The 20386-nt window shown below is 52.2% G+C and overlaps 8 protein-coding genes across 8 annotated transcripts; 4 read left to right on the top strand and 4 right to left on the bottom strand.

Annotated features, from left to right (window-relative positions):
- Nucleotides 1-108: 108 nt before the first annotated feature.
- P153DRAFT_435623 (uncharacterized protein) lies at nt 109-5766 on the bottom strand (the record flags this gene model as incomplete). The annotated part of the gene is made up of 6 exons (XM_033673161.1): nt 109-431; nt 487-2731; nt 2780-3248; nt 3299-5044; nt 5096-5264; nt 5313-5766. The coding sequence occupies 6 exons, from the start codon at nt 5764-5766 to the stop codon at nt 376-378; spliced, it is 5139 nt and encodes a 1712-aa protein (XP_033518408.1). The 3' UTR covers nt 109-375.
- Nucleotides 5767-6808: 1042 nt separating this feature from the next.
- Nucleotides 6809-8057, top strand: P153DRAFT_371318 (uncharacterized protein). Its single transcript, XM_033669246.1, has 2 exons — nt 6809-7391; nt 7448-8057. The coding sequence occupies exons 1-2, from the start codon at nt 7166-7168 to the stop codon at nt 7711-7713; spliced, it is 492 nt and encodes a 163-aa protein (XP_033518407.1). The 5' UTR covers nt 6809-7165; the 3' UTR covers nt 7714-8057.
- Nucleotides 8058-8558: 501 nt separating this feature from the next.
- On the top strand, nt 8559-10127 carry P153DRAFT_371317 (uncharacterized protein). The gene is made up of 2 exons (XM_033669245.1): nt 8559-9668; nt 9725-10127. Exons 1-2 carry the CDS (start codon nt 8817-8819, stop codon nt 10028-10030), a joined length of 1158 nt encoding a protein of 385 aa, XP_033518406.1. The 5' UTR covers nt 8559-8816; the 3' UTR covers nt 10031-10127.
- Nucleotides 10128-11672: 1545 nt separating this feature from the next.
- Nucleotides 11673-12780, top strand: P153DRAFT_303458 (mitochondrial 2-oxoglutarate/malate carrier protein-like protein; the record flags this gene model as incomplete). Its single annotated transcript, XM_033664516.1, has 2 exons — nt 11673-12673; nt 12732-12780. 2 exons carry the CDS (start codon nt 11673-11675, stop codon nt 12778-12780), a joined length of 1050 nt encoding a protein of 349 aa, XP_033518405.1.
- A 19-nt stretch (nt 12781-12799) lies between these two features.
- P153DRAFT_371313 (uncharacterized protein) lies at nt 12800-13099 on the top strand. Its single transcript, XM_033669244.1, has one exon. It carries the CDS (start codon nt 12806-12808, stop codon nt 13013-13015), a length of 210 nt encoding a protein of 69 aa, XP_033518404.1. The 5' UTR covers nt 12800-12805; the 3' UTR covers nt 13016-13099.
- A 130-nt stretch (nt 13100-13229) lies between these two features.
- P153DRAFT_371311 (F-actin-capping protein subunit alpha) lies at nt 13230-14374 on the bottom strand. Its single transcript, XM_033669243.1, has 3 exons — nt 14240-14374; nt 13916-14190; nt 13230-13835 (listed from the first exon to the last, which is right to left on the bottom strand). The coding sequence occupies exons 1-3, from the start codon at nt 14291-14293 to the stop codon at nt 13358-13360; spliced, it is 807 nt and encodes a 268-aa protein (XP_033518403.1). The 5' UTR covers nt 14294-14374; the 3' UTR covers nt 13230-13357.
- Nucleotides 14375-15234: 860 nt separating this feature from the next.
- P153DRAFT_426846 (uncharacterized protein) lies at nt 15235-17567 on the bottom strand. Its single transcript, XM_033672626.1, has 2 exons — nt 16357-17567; nt 15235-16305 (listed from the first exon to the last, which is right to left on the bottom strand). Exons 1-2 carry the CDS (start codon nt 17458-17460, stop codon nt 15496-15498), a joined length of 1914 nt encoding a protein of 637 aa, XP_033518402.1. The 5' UTR covers nt 17461-17567; the 3' UTR covers nt 15235-15495.
- Nucleotides 17568-17666: 99 nt separating this feature from the next.
- P153DRAFT_371309 (uncharacterized protein) lies at nt 17667-19532 on the bottom strand. The gene is made up of 2 exons (XM_033669242.1): nt 18525-19532; nt 17667-18473 (listed from the first exon to the last, which is right to left on the bottom strand). Exons 1-2 carry the CDS (start codon nt 19089-19091, stop codon nt 17865-17867), a joined length of 1176 nt encoding a protein of 391 aa, XP_033518401.1. The 5' UTR covers nt 19092-19532; the 3' UTR covers nt 17667-17864.
- Nucleotides 19533-20386: the final 854 nt, after the last annotated feature.

Raw genomic sequence — 20386 nt, 5'->3', positions numbered from 1 at the left:
CCGTGTCCCCACCCAGCGCTTTGCTCCGCGAGATCGATCCTTCACATCCACCCAGCGTAGTGTATACACTATTTCATACCTCATAAATATCTACGGCAGATTCTGATTGTTATGTGGTAACCCCGTAGAGATGCTCGATAATGTGGTCCAAAACTTCGTAAAAAAGTCATTCTGAACATTGTCAATACGATAATCTCGTATGCTTTCTCAGAAACTTACGTGGGTCACCGACGGTCACGAACACCGCAGAGACATTCTCAACGTCCACGGCAAATATAACTCGTTCAGGGAAGCGTTACCGCGACTCAACAACAAACCCAGGAATGCGGAACAGGGTGGCAGTGTCGCAATTGTCGCAGCCGCCACTTCCTATAATCATCGTCGTCTGGCTAGCTCTTCGCCGAAGCGACCGTCCATATCTTTTTTGCCCGCTAGGTCCATGTTAGTTTGCATACAACTCGGGTGGAGGGGCGGCCAAGGACTTACACTTACTCTTCGTCAGACGATTGGAGGATCGGCGTGCCGGGGTAACAGTTTGGGCTCTAGTCGACGACGACAGCTGTCTGCGAGAAGGGTTGTTCTCACCGGACGACGAAGCTCGGTTTGACGCTCGAGGCGTAACAGTCAGAGAGCTAGAGAGAGTCTTTCCATGGGGTGCTGCTCTCGGTGAGCCTGGCAGATACGACGAGGAACCCTTCGACGCCGATGACGCATGAGGTGAATTATCCTGAACTGAGGTTCTGCTGTTCTTGTAGATGGGGAGTCGTTCCGTTTGGCTGACAGAACTCTTCCTCTTTTGGCTCGAGCCATGACCCGACGCTCGCTGTCCATCACGGCTTCTGTCATGACGGTCAAGGAGCCTTGGGTCCAGATAAGCGTTAATCTGCTCTGATGTAGTCCGAGGATATGCAGATCTTGTGTGGCTACTCTCAAGATCATTTCTCACGCCATCATACATCATATGCTGGGCAGTTGCTTTTGCCACAGCATCATGCACGAGGCCGCGCTCGTCGAAGTGGTGTGAAACTGTACCAGGAGGAGGCATCATCCGAGAAGCTGTATTGGCTTGCGACCTCGGTCGGTCCTGAGAAAAAGACGAATGGGAGTCTGCTGCAAGCATGTCATCCGGTCGCATTGAGGTCTCCGTCTTATAGCTCTTGGATGATTGTCGCCCGGCGGCGCTAGAATGACGTTCACGAGTCGTTGGAGGCGACATTTGCTGCTGCATTTGCGTCATCTCTTCAGAATCAATGGTAGACAAGCCCGTTGAGCTGGAGTGTTGACTCGAGGGTTTCTCATGGGTGACTTGGCCCAAGATTCCGTCTTGCGCTTGGAACAAGGATAGTCCGTCGACTTCCTGTGTCTCTTGAACCTCTTCGGCCGAGGGATCCACTACAGAGACATCGTGATCATCCGGTAGCTCCTGAGCTTCAAAATCATATTGGAACTCAGAAAGACCAAGAAGTTCCTCCGAATCATCGTGCTGATTATGCGGGAGTTCAGATCGAGCTGCTTTTGGTGTGCATTCAGCAGCGATGTATTGTGCAGTAGAAGAGCCCCTGACATCCAGAACAGAATTGTTCTCGCGATTGACCTTCTTCCTCGCTCTTCCCGCATGGATGTTACGCAACGGAGATGAAGTCGTTCCACACAACACCGATGAATCAGATCCTCGGGATGGCTTGATCCGGGCGATATGTGCTCTTGCCTCGTCTAGTTTCAGGTCCGACTCTTTCACAAGTAGATCGTACAGCTTCTCGGCCTTCTCCTGGTATGCCCGGAGCTGCTGTGGGTGTTCGACTTCCATACGGCGGCTCTTGGCCTCAGACTCCTTCAAGGTATCGTTGGATCGCGTTAACTGCCGCTGCATATCATCGATCTCCGTGCGAAGAGTATTGTCATATTCTCCGAGTTTCTCGGCCATCTCAGCTCGAACACGAAGTAACTCTGCGTCGCTAGCACACTTCGCCGCTCGAAACTCATCAATCTGCCGCTTCAGATCGTCTCGCTCGCTAGTAAGTACGGTCTGGGCACTGTCTGATTCGGATGCATTCATCCGAGCCTGTACAAGACATGCCTCTAGGTTCTGCTTCTCATTTTCGAGAATGCCATTCTGATCCTGAGCTACCTCAAGTGTATGCTGAGCCTTCTCTCGCTCTTCAGACAGTTGAGCATGGAACTCCTGACGCATGGTTTCGATTGTGAGAAGATGCTGGGATATCTGGGACTGTAACTGATCGCAAGAGTCTTGGAGATGCATCGTTTTGTTGCCCAAGTCCGTATGCTGGCGCGTCAAATCGTCGAGCTCCTGCGCTTTGAAGTTCAATTCATCGGACTTCCGTCGCAGTCGATCCTTGAAGTTGATGAGCTCTGATGCTTTGGACGGACTTCCGTGAGCAATCTTCAGCTTGGCCTCGACCTCCATCTTCTCCTTGCGAATAACTTCGAGCTCGGACTCGACCGCACTGGCTTCTTTGCGCTCCTTCTGAAGTCGAACCCTTGCAGCGTCCACCTCCTTGTTCAGTTCTTGTATCATACCCTCCCTCTCGTCACGCTCGATGGTGAGACAATGTACGTCGTTTCTGAGTTCACTTTCTTGCTCGTCAAAAGTCCTGCGGCAATCTTGCATGGCCTTTTCGTGGAGCTCGACTATGTTCGCGACGTGAGCCTTTTTTTCCTGCTTTCTTTTACCAACTTCGATTAACTTTGCTTTACATTCTTCGTAGCAGTTCTACGAAGAGTTAGAGACGTTGAAAATCAATGCAACGGACGGCCCAACCTTGTACGCGAGTCCGGTTTTCTCTCGCTCTTCCCGAACCTTTTCTGTCTCCTCAGCTTTGGTGTTGGCCGCTTTGAGATCATCCTTGGCTTTTTCCAGGTAACTACGAAGGTCAAGAATCTCGCGCTCTAGCTCAGATGGATTCGAATTCTGATCGCGGACTAGGTCCTTGAGGTCTTGCAACTCTCGTTCGAGCTTAGCCGAACGTGCTATGAGACTGACCTTAGTTTGCTGAAGAACCTTGACTTGCTCATCTAGCTTCTGGCAGCACTGTTGCTGGACCTCTAACTGTTTGTTGAGCAAACCATTTGACCGAAGGGCCTCGCAATTCTCAGCAACGACTTCTTCGTACTTCAGTATCTCACCCCGGAGTCTCTGCAGTTGATCGTCGATGTAAGTCTGGATTTCTTGGGTAGGAAATATCTTGCTTTCCAATCTTCCAGATAGGGCACCGAGTTTCGAATCGACGCTATCCTCGAATCAGTCAACCACTCGCCAATTAGTCAACATTGATTTTACCTGTCGTGTATGAAGCGCAAAAGTCCTTCAGCTTTTTGCACGTCTTTGGCGGTAAGAAAAGGAGTTGTCTGGATCTTTTTCAACGTATTCAAGCACTCTTTGACCCCAGCATCGCGCTCGTTGTCAGCAGCAACTCTGTCCACAGACGATTGGAGTTGCACAAGCTTCTCGGTCAGTGAAGTGAAACTGCCGCCAAGTTGGTTTTGGAGAGTCTGAACGGAGGACAAGAGTTGCTTCTCCAGATCGTCGCGCTTCTTCTTCTCGTCCTCACACATCATCTTCTGTTGGTCGAGAGTTTCGGCAAGGTCTTTCTTCTTAGACTCCGACATGACCCAGCGCATGTAGAGGTCTTGGATTGTTGACATCATATTCTTCTGGCTTCTGGACAACGCATCGATAGTCACCTCAAGTTCCTGTCGCAAGGACTCTTTCTCACTCTCAACTTCGGCCATCTTCTGCTTCAGAGTCTTCGTATTCTCATCTTGAAAAGACGCGACTGACTTCTGTAGCCTCTCATAATCCTTCTGGAGGCCTGTGACGTATTTCTGATTTGTCTTGGCTTTCTCAGTCAGCCGGACGACGGATGCGTTCTTCTCTTGGTGTTTCGCCTTCAGCTCGATGATAGTATTTTGTTGAGAGTGGATCGCATCTTGGAGTACGGTTCTCATGTCTTCGAAATGTTTCGCTTCGGTCATCTGCTCATGTTGCAATCGAGATCGATCCGTGAGAAGTGCCAACCTCAGAGATTCCAAAGATTGATCGATAACGCAAGGTGTGGATAGCCCTTGACCTCGGCTTACAGCTGCTGAAATGGTCGACCGAGAACTATTGGTAGCTCGTCCTTTCTTCCGCGATTTTGTCACTCGTTGAGACCCGGTGCGGCCGGAAACCTCGTGCAGAATTGAATCAGCCGGAGTGTCATCGACAACTGGCTTTCGAGTGACACTCGCACTGACATGATGAGCGTTCTGTAGCAATTGCTCGGTTGTCATTCTCGGCACAGTTCCTGGCATACTATTGGTAGAGACCCAGGGGTTGGGATGTACTTCCTGGGATGTCTCCGCGCGGAATAGTTCCGGGGAAAGGTGAGACAGTTGCCCAAGAAGAACATGTGACGGCCCTTCTAGCCAGGGTTGAGTAGGTTGCTCCAGAGAAGCTTGCGATAATTGCTCCAGGGGAATCTGAAATTGTTCGAGAGGAACACGAGGCGAGTGTTCAGGAAGGTCATTGAGTGCTTGTTCCAGAACGACATGGGACAATTTCTCAGTGGCACCGAAGTTGTGACCCTCAGGAGTGTTGCTGGATAGGCTACAGGTGGCTGTTTGGAGGGAGGCTTCCACAGTGGCTGCAGGAACTTGATCACCACTCAGGTGACCGAAAGTGGTCTCCCCGTGATCAGCTTGATCTTGTGCAACTTCATGGTGAGTTGTAATTGGACGTGACTCGTGAAAAGCCTCATAGATTCGATGACCATGCTCATTCACTCGAGACCCTGAGTCGTGAGAACTGACGGCACCGTCAGGTATGGAGGGAGCGCTACTCGGCGACTGGTGGGGGATGTCCATGATGCTGGTCGATCGAGGTGGCCATGAGGTATCATGCTGCTGTGCACGCAGAGCTCTCTTGCCATGCCTCAATCTCTTACCAGTGATCCTGTTGATACGCGGCTTCTTAGTACGATTAGCTGACCTTGGGTCGGGCTGTGCAGAAGGCGGTGTTCCGAAACTAGAACTAGGCCCTTGAGTTCTGTCGTTAAGCGTCAGTGTAAGTTTTTAGCCATAGCGCAGGTAGCCTCACACATCCGGGCTATCTCTCTGTGATTCAAGAGGTGCAACTGTTTCCCTTGGAGGACCTGGGAGCTGGTTGTTCGCGTTCTCGGCACTGCTCAATTTCGTGGTGTCTTGCTGCGCATTGTCGATAGAGCTGGGAGGGAAGAGAGTCAGGGAGGAAGCAACTGTGCTATCACCTAACGGACTGTCAGCACACGTCTCGGGACTTGCAAACACTAACTCACCATCTGCTGCTTTACTCTCACTCAGCTCAATAGCACTCTCAGTCGGATCAACAAAGTCTATCTTCTCTTCTGAAGGGGTTTTGCCAGTCATCCTCTTCGGCGTTGCAAATGTAAACGCCTGGGATGTCGATGCTGACTTGGGTCGTGTCAAGCCGAATGAGGCGGGAGCAGACATCTCCGTGCTCTTCGTTACTGTGGTTCGCTTCAGGAAGGCAGAGTCATTGGGACTGAGGGAGCCTTCGCTGTGTTGTGATCCGTTATCGAGACGAAGGCTGCAGTCAACGCGTTCCTCCGGCTGAGTCTCTGGAACGAAATCGTCGCTGTTGTACACCTGTACCACGATCCTTTCTGGTATTTCCTCTCTATCACTTGACTCACGGCGAATCTCATTTCTAAGGTGAGATGGCTTGTGCTTCCTCGCAGGTTGCTTCCCTTGTGAGGCCTCAGTCGTCATGGTTGGCGAAAGTCAGAACAGGCGAGACACTGAGATCGAGGTGAGATATGTGAGTGAGGGCGAAAGGACGCACGCCCGGGACGAGATGGGATTGGAGAGTGGGAGTGGAGTGATGGTTGAGGTGAGTGGCGAGGTTTGCAGCTCTGCTCTTTCCTTTCGGAAGTCGCGAACCAGCAACATCAGTCTGCTTTGCGAACGAAGATGACGAACAAACGGCCAGACTAGAATCACACACAGGAAAAGAACCTTTTTACACCGGCGAGAATGCAGTCTCACAACGAGGACCTCGCCCAGCCTTCGTCTACAACCCGATGTTCCTCTTGCAATGGTTGTTGCCTGCGGGGAAGCCACCATGTCATTCCCATCGCACCTACTTCATGAACATCGTCTCATGTTCATCCGCGATATTTCCCTGATCTCTTGTGACCTCTTCCTGGGAAGTATTTCTATCCCAACTCTTTCAGCGTTTTTAGCATGAGGTCCTATTATCACACTCTTCTGTCTTTCCTCAACGTCAGTTTGGCGTTAGACGACGCCAGGAATGAGTAGCCGCAAGCGTAGGCGTGTCCCTGGCGTCTATAACGTGTCTCTCGCGCTAATTTCAAGCCTCATTGTTGTCACGAGAAACCACAGGACGCAGCACTGCAGCGTACAAGCGCGCTGATGAGCACCACAACATGCTTAGGAGCTGCGTTAGTGTTTTCCTCCTCTTTCGCTTGTTCTCGTCGCTTTGTCCATCATACGAATCGCGCTCGATGTTCAATGAGTCGCCATCGCCGCTCGGTCGAGCTTGTGCAGTAACCCCGCACGGCATCGCCGACATCGACTTGGAAAATCGTCTTTGTTGATGCCACATGTCACTGCACTCATTTTGCAGTCGACGAGGAAGAGTCGGTCCTTGAGTGCGCCCCTGAAACGCAAGCGTGCACGCATGCACAAGGCCTGGCGGTTGCATAGATCGCCACAAGACTCGGCCCAATCATCTTTCAATCCACCCTAGCTTCCCGCTGCACTGTGATCTCCTTCAACACCATACGCGCCGACACAACTCGTACATCTACCAATCCGCACAGTCTATTCATCCAAGCCATCACAACTCGCTGTTAATATCTCTAAATAAAGCAACCGGCACCACGTTTACCGGTAGTTGACCTGGCTTTCACAAGCATGGTAGCCGCCCAAGTATATTCTCCTCGCGGGGTTATTGGTCTACATGCAGCCTTGCAGAACAGGGTCCGGAGTATAGAGATGCTCCTTCGTCCTGGTAGCGAGTTGACGTACATTCCTACGAGAAACTCTATCTGATCTTGCAACTTCCACACCATTCTCGTACCACCGTCTCGCGTCTGTCTATTCATCTGATCCTTCCTCGTCGCAACACAACTTCAGTCGCGCCATCATGAGCCAGGCTCTTCTTCTCTCTGTTCTGTTCCCTCTCCTCGTGCTTGCGCAAGACTCAAGTCAAGCGACTGGGCTACCAGCTGCGGGGTACAATGGAGGGACGGACAATCCCGTAGATCCAGATGATGCTGGCGCAGCAGGAGGAACAAAGGGCGCTTTTGGACTGTCGAGTGGTGGGCTGGTGGCCATCATTGTCGTCGCTGTCGTCGTGGTCATTGGAGGCAGTATGTGTCCCTGTTCATACACTAACGATGGAGATCAAGTACTGACTATCTTACAGTTGGCTCTGCATCACTCTGGTGGCTCGCAAAGAAACGTCAATGGGACGTTCGACAGTCCATTCGCCGTGCCTCACGTCGTATTACCGGTCGCTCAACCGTTAATAACACCAAGAACCGCGAGAACCGAAGAACAGGAATCCGTCTCAACTCTCCACCACCTGGGAAAAACAGCAAACCTACACAGACTCGCGATCTTGAGAAGGGCGTGCCAATGTCGAGTAAGGTCCCAAAGATGACAACGACAATTACAAGCGTGGGGAAGTAGGCGCACAATCAGCTTACGACACGATGCTATTTATCAGATGAAAGAGATCTATGTTTCGTTGCTGCACGGTGTGTTCAACACTGGGGGACGAATGAGTAGGAGCTAGACTGGTCATCACACGACACCGTACGATGGCACCAGGACCAGCAATCGATACAGTTGCTCGCGCGGTTCGGCTAGATTCCGACGTAGTATGTGCGAGCAGAGACCATGGTGACAGGAGTTTACGGACGGGTTACGATCAATTTTAGTTAATGGGGATTTACTTTCTTGCTTGGCATATTCTTCATGCTCACGATATCCATTTTTTTCTGGGAGGCGCATTTTGGAGGCATAGAATGAGATAGAGAACCTGCGACGTAGGAGGTTGCAGCGTACGAATCAAAATTATATGCACAACCCACTTGATTCCACTGCCTTCACTCTGTCTTCTTGAATCAAAATCTACAGGAGGTTTTGCATCAAGGTGAGGGAATGCGGCATTTTCCTTAGGCGCCATGAGGGCGCTAAACTGCGTACGCCATGCTTGTGAATACTCACATGTTGGCATGCCATCGGTGAGTTTGAAAGCCATACGCACTACCAGGTACTGCTTATTGGTCGACAATTTGTAGTAAGGCATTGAAGCTTCTACTGGTATCAAATCGGCATCGATACTTCTGTGAGGTGGGTATACAGTGAGAGTAGCCTTGAGATCCGTCTTTGTCACAGATGCAGTTTGAGTTGAATATCTTGTTCTGGATGCAGTTTGAACAATGTGAATGGAAGTCATGTGAAGACGCGCTAGCGCCCCACATACGCGTCTCACCACGACACCAATTTCGACACGCGACTCCGCCTCAGCAGCGTACCTTGAAATGTCGTCCCGATATCGTCAATCAACGGCGAGATCAATACCAAGCAGGCCATCCGTCGCGCCTACGCCCACACCCACGCCCGGCCGAAACAATGCAGACGAGCTCCCACCGTACAAGAAACCCTCGCACCCGCTCGATGATACTGCGAAAACAGCCATAGCAACTCTCCAAGGCCGGACAGACCTGAAAAAGCATAGCAACAGTGCCATTGGTGCGATCAGCAGCGCTGCAGAGAATATCAATGACATGTTACACGGACATACAGCGTATATCGAACGGCGCCAAAAGAAATGGGATGCGGGGAGGAATCTCGATACCAAGGACGAGGAGGAGCGTGAGATGCGCGAGCTGCAGCAGAAAGTCAAGGATGCTACAGATGAACTTGAGCAGAGCATGCGGGCGGTCATCGATTCGGGCGTCGCTGCACAGAGGATTGAGGACGCGCTCGAGTGGTTGAGGCAGAACGCGCCGGCGCAGTTAGAGCAGGAGTACGAGACACAGATGACACAGCGTGCGACACAGCGGCAGTCGCAAACCCAGAGGCTGGACGCAGACGGGGATGTGGCCATGGATGAAGACGAGGAACCCACACCCGGTCCAACACCTGGTCCTACGCCTCTCGACGGCTCACGTGTAGCGCTCACAGGCGTCAGCCAGATGTACGCAGATCGCATGCAGCGCAAGAAAGACGACTACACATCCCTCTCCCTCACAGCGCGCTACGCAAGGAACAATGACTACCGTGCGTTCAAGGGCCTTGTACACGATGCGATGTACGGTGACAGCGGCCCTGCGCTCGGACACGAAGACACATGGTTTACTGAGACAGGGTCGCCAGCCCCAGGCGTCACCAACACACAGCGTGGCGCCTTTGAAGACGACGACGATATCATTGTAGACAAGGTGAAGATGAGCACAACATGTCCCATCACGTTTCAACAGTACAAAGACCCTATCACAAGCATGAAGTGTCCGCATACTTTCGAGAAGAATGCTATCTTGGATATGATAAGGAACAGTAGTAATCGGGTTGGCGGAGGTGGACAAAGAGGGATGGGCGAGAAGGCGATCGAGTGTCCTTGCACGGGGTGCTCGCAGGTAAGCTCTTCATCTCAACCAACATGTCCTCAATCCATACGCTAACGCATCATCAGATGCTCACCGCGTCCGATGTACGCACCGATCCCATCGTCGCCCGCAAAATCCGGCGTCTGCAACAGGCAGATGCGGAAGAAGCGGCGGAGAGCGACGACGACGACGACGATGATGATGATGAGATCGCAGTTCCGAGACACGGTCCTGTCCAGCTAGATGGAAGTAGCGATGACAAGTTCAAGGTGCCCTCCAGAATGCAGGCCCCTGCTTCACAACAACCACCGCAGAGCTCAATCATCGAGGACTTGGGGGATCCGAGTGATGAAGATGAAGATGAAGACGAAGATGAAGACGAGGACGAGTAAATGGGAGAGCTATGAGGTTGACATGTTGCAACGCTTAGCTCAACTCGGCGCAGGTAATCTGTACTCGAAAGAATCAACCTATGGCAATCAAACCCAGTTATTCACAGCTTTGTACATGCGCAAAGTTCTTTCTTTCTTCAGCATCTGCGCGATTCAGTGTCCGTCCCTCCACATCCCGAATATCCACACCTAACATCCACTTCTACAATTTTATATCCGTGTCGACCGCCGGCTCCCAGACACGGTATTCTAATTTGCATCTCCGGGGTGCTCAACTCAGCCTCATTCCGTCTCACCGTCTCGAGCAAACGTGCCGGCCGCGGATACGACAACACCAGCCGCGCAGCAATCCAACTCCCAACGCTTGGAGACTATTTCGACTCGGTTATCCACCAGTAAGGCGGGTCAAACATGTGTTCACGAATACAGAACGATTTGCATATCCGCGCATACGGATAAGTGCCTGTATTGTCTGTCGCATGTGAAAACTTACACCATCATTATGGCTAGGCATTATGACCTCAGCCCACAGCTCAACCTTTTTCACAAACTACAATCGGTCGTTCCTGCATCTGCTTCTTTCCTAAGGCGGGTTGCTGATTCGCTGTGTGAAGGAGCTCAAGTGAGACTTTTGGTGTTGAGGATGGGAAGTGCTGGGATTGGTTGAAGGCCAACTACACACGTCACGTCTCATGCCTGACATTCTGACAGCCGAACTTGCGACAAACCATGGATCCATGCGAGATGGGATGGATCGCTTTTCTTGAATTGAATATCGACTCCAAGATCGCAGAAGAAGACAACACGTTGACGTTGGTGACATGCGACAATCAACGCGAGCTTGACACAAACATCAAGTCGCAGCACACAACAGCATGTACATGCCAAATGAGCAACGTCCAATTGGCCTGCGCCCATCGATCCGCCGTGAAACCCTAAAATGTACCACTCAGCGTCTGCTGCGTTGGTAAAAGTTCCCTCCAGCCAGCTCTGTAATGCGGGGAAATGGCATCAGACCCCTCATTCAGGCACACATGCGCGACCATCCATAACCTGTTGTTATCACTCTATATCCTTTTTCTTCCAGCCTCGTTCGCCGGTCACTTGCAACTCATCGTCTCTTCCATCTGTCTTCAAGTTGCGACCATTCTATCGCGACGTTCAGTCTAACCGATTCTAAGTCGCGACGACCCACTCCACCTTGGCGCGGGACTCCACTTCATCCTACGCAAGAGGTGAGCTACCGATCTCTCTTCGAACCGCTTTCCGCGGCTTTCTTCGGATAAAAAGCGTCCGCCGTGCGTGGATCGATACGCTCGGTCGCATCGACAGTTTCTGCGTGTCGAGGATTAGGCCTGGCAAGTGTACCTATGTCATGGCCGACATCCACGGCCGCGGCCGTTGGGCTACATGCGACGCGCTCGGCGAGGCTCTGCACTTGGGCTTGACAGAAGTGTGAATCGAGCCGTGATGGAGGAGTATACAATCGCGTAGTTGTGTCCTATCTTTCTGTCCATTGTTTTGAGTTTCATACTTCACTGCTTCTGCGTTCTGGTCATCTTCACATTTCCACACTCACACTTCCCTTCCATTGCTATTCACAGACAAGGAAAAGGAAAAGGAAGAGGAATTGTGATTGACAATGTCTACCACAGCCACCGTCACCTCCCAGACATTTAAAATGCCTGCCGCCCGCGCCCTCGAAAACGCAAAACAGTCCTCCGAAGCCGTCCTCTCAGACGCATCCTCCGCCATGTCCAAAGCCGCCGAGAACCCCAAGAAAGCCACAACAGACTTCCTCCACACACCCTTCATGCGCGGCGCGCTCCCCTTCATCAACGGCGGCCTGGCAGGCATGACAGCCACAACCGTCATCCAGCCCGTCGACATGGTAAAAGTACGTCTCCAACTCGCGGGCGAGGGCGTAAAAACCGGCCCAAAACCCACACCCATCGGCATCTTCAAAGACATCATCGCCTCGGGGAAAGCAATGGACCTCTACACCGGCCTGAGCGCCGGCCTCCTCCGCCAAGCCGTCTACACAACCGCCCGCCTCGGCTTCTTCGACACATTCATGAAATCGCTCGCCGTGCGCGCCCAGGAAAACGGGACGAAAGTCGGCTTCAAGGAGCGCGCAGGCGCGGGTCTCGCGGCGGGCGGCCTCGCAGCCGTCGTCGGCAATCCCGCCGATTTGGCACTCATCCGCATGCAATCCGACGGCCTGAAGCCCGCCGCACAACGCGCGAACTACACCTCCGTCATCGACGCACTCACACGGATATCCAAGGCCGAGGGCGTGGGGCGGCTCTGGGCCGGATGCTATCCGACCGTTGTGCGGGCCATGGCGCTCAACTTCGGGCAGCTAGCGTTTTTCTCAGAGGCAAAAGACCAGCTCAAGCACACGTCGCTGTCGAGCCGGAATCAGACGCTGGCTGCGTCTGCGGTTGCGGGGTTCTTCGCGAGCTTCCTGTCCCTGCCGTTCGACTTTATGAAGACGAGGCTGCAGAAACAGACTAGGGCGCCTGACGGTACGTTGCCGTACAAGGGCATGTTGGACTGCTTTGCGAAGGTTACGAAGGAGGAGGGGTTGTTGAGATTTTACCGTGGGTTTGGCACGTATTATGTGCGTATTGCGCCGCATGCGTAAGTCTTTCCCTCCTTTGTGTGTGCTTGTGAAGGAGAGAAAACTGACAAGGAACAGGATGGTGACGCTTATTGTTGCCGATTACCTCGGCTTTATTACAAAGTAGACGCATCGCAACGACTTGACACGATATGCTACGAATCGAATCGACAACGAGACATTCAGCGGAGAACCCGTACGCATCTAATGCATATTTCCATACCCTTTTACATACTACTCCTTTTCCTATCTCAGATGGAGATTTTCACGGCGTTCTGGCGTACCACACGGACGACAGGAAGTCCAGGCAGGACGAAAGCAAGGAAGCAAGGAGTTTTGTTCTTACCATATCTTCAGTTTAGCATTCGTTTCATTCTCAATACGATCAACGCATGTATATATGTATGTGTGTGCACGAGCAAGAAATCGAAGGCTTCGTTGACCAAAAATGTCATCCGTAAGTGTGGTGTTTGCTTCCATGTTCTGTCTGGTTCGCGGCGAAGCGGATCCGAGAACCGGGTTCTGGGACAACCAAGTCACATGTTTGAGGACTTCTAAATTGAGACCTTGTAGATAAGCACAGAGATTGCGCATAACGTAGAATATTATTGATACGCCATATCGATCCTCGGCTCTGATATCTAGTAACAAGTCTCCAATATCTCCCTTCGGGCAGCTTCCCCACCACGATGCCTTCCTCAACGCTACTGTCGCCGACCCCCGCCAATATCTTGCCCAAGCCTGTACCCGCTAATCTTCTCCCACTCAATCTTCTGCCTTGTAATCGGCAACTGTCTCCTCAGACTTTTGAATGCGCCCTCGCTCAGACTCGCAAAGGCCTTGTTCAAATCCTCTTGATATTTCTTCTCCGCCTGCGCAATGCTCCTCACCACGTCTACAGGCCCATTGACGGTAACAGAAACGTCCTTCTTGGTAAGTAGTCGCACATTCCCGTCTTCGTAGTAGTGTACATCGACTTCTATGCTACCGGTAAGCGAGCCAGTTGAAGGATTGTACATGTACGACGAGCGCCAGCGGCCGTTCCAGTAGTTGGAGGGCGAGTATTTGTTTGCGACGGTGAGGAGGGCGAGCTGCGAGTCCGAGGACGCGGGGAAGACGGCGTAGCTAGATTTAGGGTAGTGTTCTGCTGTATGGGTGCCCAGGCTCTTCACGAGGCTCTTTCTACACAAGCTGTATTAGTATCGCCGTCGCAAAAATCTACCCCTTGTCGTGCGCAACGCGACTTGGACATGGCCACATACATGATCTCCTTGTGCGAACTCTCCAGTACATGGCTCTGCACCGCATTCGACTTCCCGGTTGCATGGTCAAAGTCGAAGCTGCTCTGCGTTTCGACGTCGTAGTATCGTCCCGCGCCCAGCGAGTTGTATGGGCTGATGATGACCTCTGTGACGCCGCCGGGGAGCTTCGTCGTCGTAAATTGCTCTTCGTTGTACTTTTGGAAGGACGGCGTAAGCTCGCTCTGAACCGAGGCTTCGCCGAGGATCGATTTGATTGCTTTGGTGACTTCGGCAAGCTGATGACATGTTAGAGAGGGAGGGTGAGAGCTTGGTGGGGTTGCGTACCTCGCCGGGAGGCGCGCTTTCCACGAAGGAGGAGAGGGCTGCTGTTCTCGACATGGTGGTGTGTGTGAAGTTGTGAGGATGGGTGCTCAGCTGTGTTGCGGTAGCAATTGTTGCGTGTAGCTGCAAACGCTTGGGGAAGTTGCGGAGACGAGGTCGCGGATGCCCGCCGAGCTTGGCATTGGCAATCGAGGGTCCAGATGCAGGGATTGGCCATCTCACACTCCCAGCTTCTGAGCTAGGCTATAAGAGGAAGTAGCGTGTTTTACTAGTATGTAAGAATATCGAAGTTTTGCAAGAGTACCTTACAGGATGTTGACACAGACATGAACATGGTTATCTGGGGTCTCCGTCAAAGTACACTATCAAACGAGAGGAATTTAGCACTTCAAGTACGGGCAAAGCGCTACTGAGGTTTCTTAGACGCCTTGCTACCTGACAAGTAACATAAGAAACAAATAGACCTTCACACAAGCTCACGAACTCCAATATATCTCGACACCCACTCCACATCTCCCTCCCATCGAGACACACTCCACCTCTCCAAGTCCCTAAATAGGACGACTCTAAACCCAACCATCAGCCCACAGAACCCAATCTCAACACAACTCACCAACTCACCGCATGAATGGTCTCCGTAATCTCCCCGAGCTCCATATACTCACCACCATGAGTCTTTACCCACTCCAGTTTCTCCTCTTTTGGCACACTTTCAAACGTCTTTAGCAGTTCGTTGAAATCTTCTTTCGATCCTCCGTTAGCCACGATGCTTGATTCGGAGATATGCCACATTCCTCCATTGCCATCATTCGTGCCGAAGATGTTGAATGCTTGCATTGATGTGCACCGCTCTGGGGCGGTGGACATGTTGTTTGCGGTGGTGTGTGTTTGGTTCTTGCGATGAGTTCACAAGGCAAAATGGTAGTTGTTTGAATTGAAGCGATGATTTTGACCGTTGCATTTGTCTGGCGGCCGAGGCTATATAATACTGTCGACAAGTAGATATCGCCAAGCAGGCAGCCACAAGGCAGGCAACTGCCGTCACGATCTCAGGTGGTCTTCAGATTACAAACAGAAGAATGATGATGATGATGATGATTGTTGGAATGTTGAAAACAGGGGTATCTATACAAAGAATAGAGTTTCAAACTGTGATAGCGGCCGTTAAGTTTCCCTTATGATGCCCTCCCGAACGCCGCGCTGAAACCGAGGTCGAAGTACAGTATTCCCACAAGAGATGAGCGTCTGGAATATCAGTCCTACTCAATGCTCATCTTCATAAACCCATCGCTAGTGTCTGTCATCCCCTGTAACCCAACCCGCTTAGGTCCCAAAGTCGGTGTCATGCTCATGCTCCCTCCGCTGTTCGACCTCTCCCCATTAGACTGTCCGCTGATGGAAGTTTCTCTACCGGCTTTGGCCGTGCCCCATAAAGTGCCGTCGCGTTGCACAGGGGATTGTGAAATGACGGGGCTGTTATGCACACTAAGGCCTGGGGACACGGCGCGACGCTTGATGGACATCTCGTCGAAGTCATCATCGCGCCGGCGCTTGTTCGACTTCTTGAGTCCCTCGGCTGCAGAGGGTGGGTTCATATTCCCTGGTGTGGAGGCTCGTGAAGCCCATTCGCTGTTGTTCTGCTCTTGCGCCATGTTGTCGTTGAACGATGAAATGGTCGGTGAGTCCAGAGTCATGTCCTCGCTCATCGCTGACGATTCAGCGCGGGAGAAGGAGGGCGGCGGTGGTGTTTGAGCCACGCGCTGGTTCCAAAACCCATTACCGATGGAGTTTCGGCCAGTGTTAAGACTGCCATATGTGCCGAATAACTCCTTGGCTGTCGAGCCATCGAGACTCATGTTGCTCTCGCTGCCCTCCTCAGGCACTCCCTCCAGACATCCTTCTAGTCCAGCGGGTAGGAGACTGGGAGACGATTGCGCTGTGAGCGAGGGGTCAGCGTCGCTTTCCCTCACTTGTCGGATGATCTCGGCTTCGCGACGCGTTTCACTGTCGACGGGTGCGGACTCTTCGAAGAGCTCAGCTTTGATGCGACCAAACTGTCTGGATCGTGGCTAGGAAAGTCAGCATTTCAGCTTCTCCTTCAGCATGGCACAGTCACTCACCAGTAAATTACCCCGCCGCGTCACAGGCCGTCGCACAACGCCGGGAGTCTGGGGCATCGCCGAGGCTTCGTCCCCGCTGTCGTTACCAGAAGAGATGTTCAGATCGATTGCGAAGAGCGAGAGACTCTCACGACGAGACTCAGCCTTGCGCATGGCCGCCTCTCTCGCAAAGAAGCCCGAGTCCTTCCCGTTGGGCGGCGATGCTGGTCCAGGACTCGCCATCGAGCTGTGTCCGCTCGCAGAGCTCGAGCTCTTCCGACTCCGGCCTTTTCGCAGTCTCGCTCGCTGTATGCTCATGAAATTGGGGAGTGCACCGGGAGAGAACAGGCTCGACCAGGTGCCGTTGGTGCCGCCAGCAGCATTGGGGAAGAGGTTGTTCGACTTTATGGTTTGCGGGGTCATGAGCATGGGGTCGTCGTTGTCATCAGGGTCCAGAGGGTCAACCCCATCAGAGTCGCTGCTCGAATCGTCCGATCCAAGCATGTTGATGCTGCCTACCGAGCTCGAGGGCGCAGTCCGCTCGCCATTGCCCCACCCGCCATGCATATTGACGTTGGGCGATTCCAGCAACATCGAGTTCGCTCGCGTCGTCCGTGTCGGTATCTTAATCCCCTTCTGCGTGATTGTGGGCGACGAGTCGGGAGAGGACGCGTCGGGGAGCGTCGAGTGGTGAAGGTTGGTGCAGGCTCTCGAGAACTCAGCACCCCGTGACCGTCGCGGCAGCAGTGAAGCTGGCGACGCGTACGTGTTGCGCGCATCTAGTTGCGGTGAAAGTGGCACCCGCGCGGCAAAGTGCGCGGGGCTGGGCATGGGCGTCTCTCGAGCAGGCATCTGGAGGGACAACCCTCTGGAGAGGAAGTCTGGCCGTTTGGGGGTGCTGGGACTGGCCATGATGGTGTGGTCATCTTTGGACGTGCGTGCTGGCTCGTGGAACTTTGGTGATGGCTCCAATCGCGGAATCGTGTCCGAAAGAGAGCGCGCTTTGGGCGACCGTGACTTTTGTGGTGTCTGCACGGGCTGGGGATCAATGACGGCTTCTTCGCGTTGCCCAGAAGCCCCGGCCCTACTGTAACTAGACGCGGATGCCATGGCGCTGGTCAACATTGCCTGTATTGTGTGTGTGGAGAGAGCAAGCGTGAGGGAGTCAACATATCAGCCAGCTGCTGAAAACGCGTCGTTGTTTCCGTACACGACAAATCTGTCGATTCATGGTGAACAACGACGTCAAAGAAAGCGGGGCGGGTAATTTGTATCGCATATCACGTGTGAAGCTTAATACATACTGTCAAATGGTAGGAATACGAAGATGATTACGATTTTATTGCGAACGCACTCGACGCAACATAAACTTTTTTACCATGTAAACCATATCCCATTGATTACAAACCCCTGTAGGTGTAATCGCGCGCGTCCGTTCCTTTATCTGGCCCGGTCCCTCAAAATGGCATCCTACATTCTGGACCTTGCCCCAGCCCCTGAGAACTTCCGACAGCCTTCATCTACCTGCCTCAGGCATTGACAATGCCCTCAACCCATTGGATGTCTTCCCATGTCGCTTCCCACACATTCGAGACTGTCATAACCCACTCCTTCTTCTCACACTTCATCTTACCCATGCATCGACAAATTCTCCCTTCCTGCAGCAATCGCTGACTGTCGTAATTGAAAAGCTGCACTTGCTTCCAGATGGTCGCGTCGTATACAGCCTTGATGTACGGAGGTTTCGCATGAAAGAGATCGCAGAGGACGAAGTCTTGTTTCGCATCGTCTCGTTCAGAGCTGAGCACACGGGCATACAGTTCGAGCATGACGTGCTTGCCAGCCTTGGATGCGAGATGACCCTGATTAATCGCCTCGCCAATACGAAAGCACGTCTTCAGGAGCATGTTCGACGACAGACCAATGATAGGGGAGCGATCGCGAACTGGTGAGGGGAATGGGGACCTGACGATGGGTTTGCGGTCCTCTATAGACCTGGCATCGCCAGTCGCAGCTAGAAGTCGCGTGGTCAGCGTCACTGGCGAAACAAACTTCTTTTTGGTATGGCCGGGGCTGCCGGGTTCGTCGACAACGATCGGAGAATTTGCAGATATGCCTGATAAGCGGTCTTTCGCATGCTGTTGCCCATTAGTACTTAAGTTGGTGAGTGGGGTGGGTGTGCAATTCACTCTGCCAGAGCTGTCCTCGACGTCAGATGATAGTTTCATGAGATCTTCATCATCGAGGTCGTCATTGAACTCATCGCCACTGAAGATGCTGTCGTCGCCCTGATAATTGGGCCAACTGAAGTCAAGGTGAGTATGATCGTTAGTGTCATGGTGGTTAGCATTGAGATCAAAGGACATCATGTCGGCGTTGGTTCGAGAGGTCGAAGCAACAAGTGTGTCCTGACTGTAATCTTTTGGATCGGCCCTGTGCCTGTTCTCTGCAACGCCATGCGAAACACAATAGAAGTCCACATTTTGGGTGTTGTCAGGCACGAGATCTTCATTGAATATCGACTGAGGACTGCATGTAGGAGCGGAAGGTGGCTGCGAGACTTCGACGGTAGAGGTCTTTGCCCGGCTCGCAGGACGTCTACCAGTAGCTTTCGTCACACGAAATCCTTCGGAAACATATCGCTGCTTCAAGCCGTCTCGACTGTCTGCATCTGTCATCCTGTCTTTCGTCGCATGTTCGTCGCCTGCCTGTTTTCGCCGCTTGCGTGTAGGCTTTGAGGGCAAGCGCTCAGGCATTGGTGGAGTGAGGACATCTCTCTGCACATCTACTGGCTCGTTCGAGGCTTCTAGCCCCAAATATTGAGCAATCGTTCGACGCCGTCGTCGCGAATGGCTTTGTTGAGTAGGAGCCGGACAAGTTGCAGCTGCTGAAGACTGAGGCGTCGGTAGCTGTCTAGGTTGTTGGTTGATGGCGGTGAAACCTGATGAGATGGGAGTTGGCGTAAAGTCCCTGGATGCTCCGCATCAGTTCGTGTTAATTGTATGTGGACTATCAGGTACCAGAGGAAAGAAATGGCGGACGACTGGGCATGTAATGGACTGCTCACGCCTCATCACCAATCCTCGGCTCCTGCATCACTTCCACGTCCCATCCACGATACAGAACAGCCGCTGTATTAACCAAGTCCATGATCGATGGCGAAACAACGCATGCATCAATTGGTGAAGTGAAGAAGTGTGGTTGTCGGTGGAGTTGACGCGTCGTGAAGCTTGGCTTACATCAGCCCCCACCATGTGCACGCGGGCGGCTCTTTCGGGCAGTAGCAATCAAGGCAGCTTCAATCACTCTGAAGCTTCACAACAACACTCCTTCTCAAACACTACCTTCAGGTATAATTCTACACAAGTTCTTCACGTTCATAACGGCTCTTGCACACTTTGTCGCAACTCGAACGTCATCTATTTTGGTCCCCATCTTCTTACACCGGCTCTCCACCCCTAGCCCGGTTCCCCTCTCTCAAACCGTGTTTAGCACGCCCAGACGACGTCGCTGTTCTAAAATCCGACGTTCCAACCAATCGAACTTCAGGAATATTGTCCCAAAGGAAACGCCGTGTTTCTTCATCACCCGAAAATAGCAAGTGTTGGCGGGCAGATTGCCTACCAGACACCAATTTCACAATGCCGGTAAGATGCCCTGGGCCGATCCTTCTATATATTAATCTTTCTGTATGCCTCATCGTTGATGGTTTACTCTGTTCAATTATTTTATTAATTACACATCTTCCCCACTCTCTATTTTGCTATCATCATGAACTCAAACCCCTTCTGTAACGATTACGAGCGGCTTCTTGATGGCGAAACCCTCTATCGACCGTCAAATTCATACTCGCGTATCTCTTTCGATTCTCCAACCTTTCCTTCGTCCCGCAGAAATCCATTTGATTTGAGCAACCCATTATCTGGTGTTTCTCGAAAACTATCTCATCACCACAAAACACCCGATGCTTATGCGGACCTTCCCATTTTCGAGAACCCGTGCCCGATTTGTCTGCTCAAACATTGTCACAAAGTACTGAAATCCTGGCTCC

Source organism: Dothidotthia symphoricarpi (assembly GCF_010015815.1).
Source record: "Dothidotthia symphoricarpi CBS 119687 unplaced genomic scaffold P153scaffold_25, whole genome shotgun sequence".
NCBI classification, from domain to species: domain Eukaryota; kingdom Fungi; phylum Ascomycota; class Dothideomycetes; order Pleosporales; family Dothidotthiaceae; genus Dothidotthia; species Dothidotthia symphoricarpi.
The sequence above is the reverse complement of the archived record's forward strand: the minus strand, read 5'-3'. Positions and strand labels throughout refer to the sequence as shown.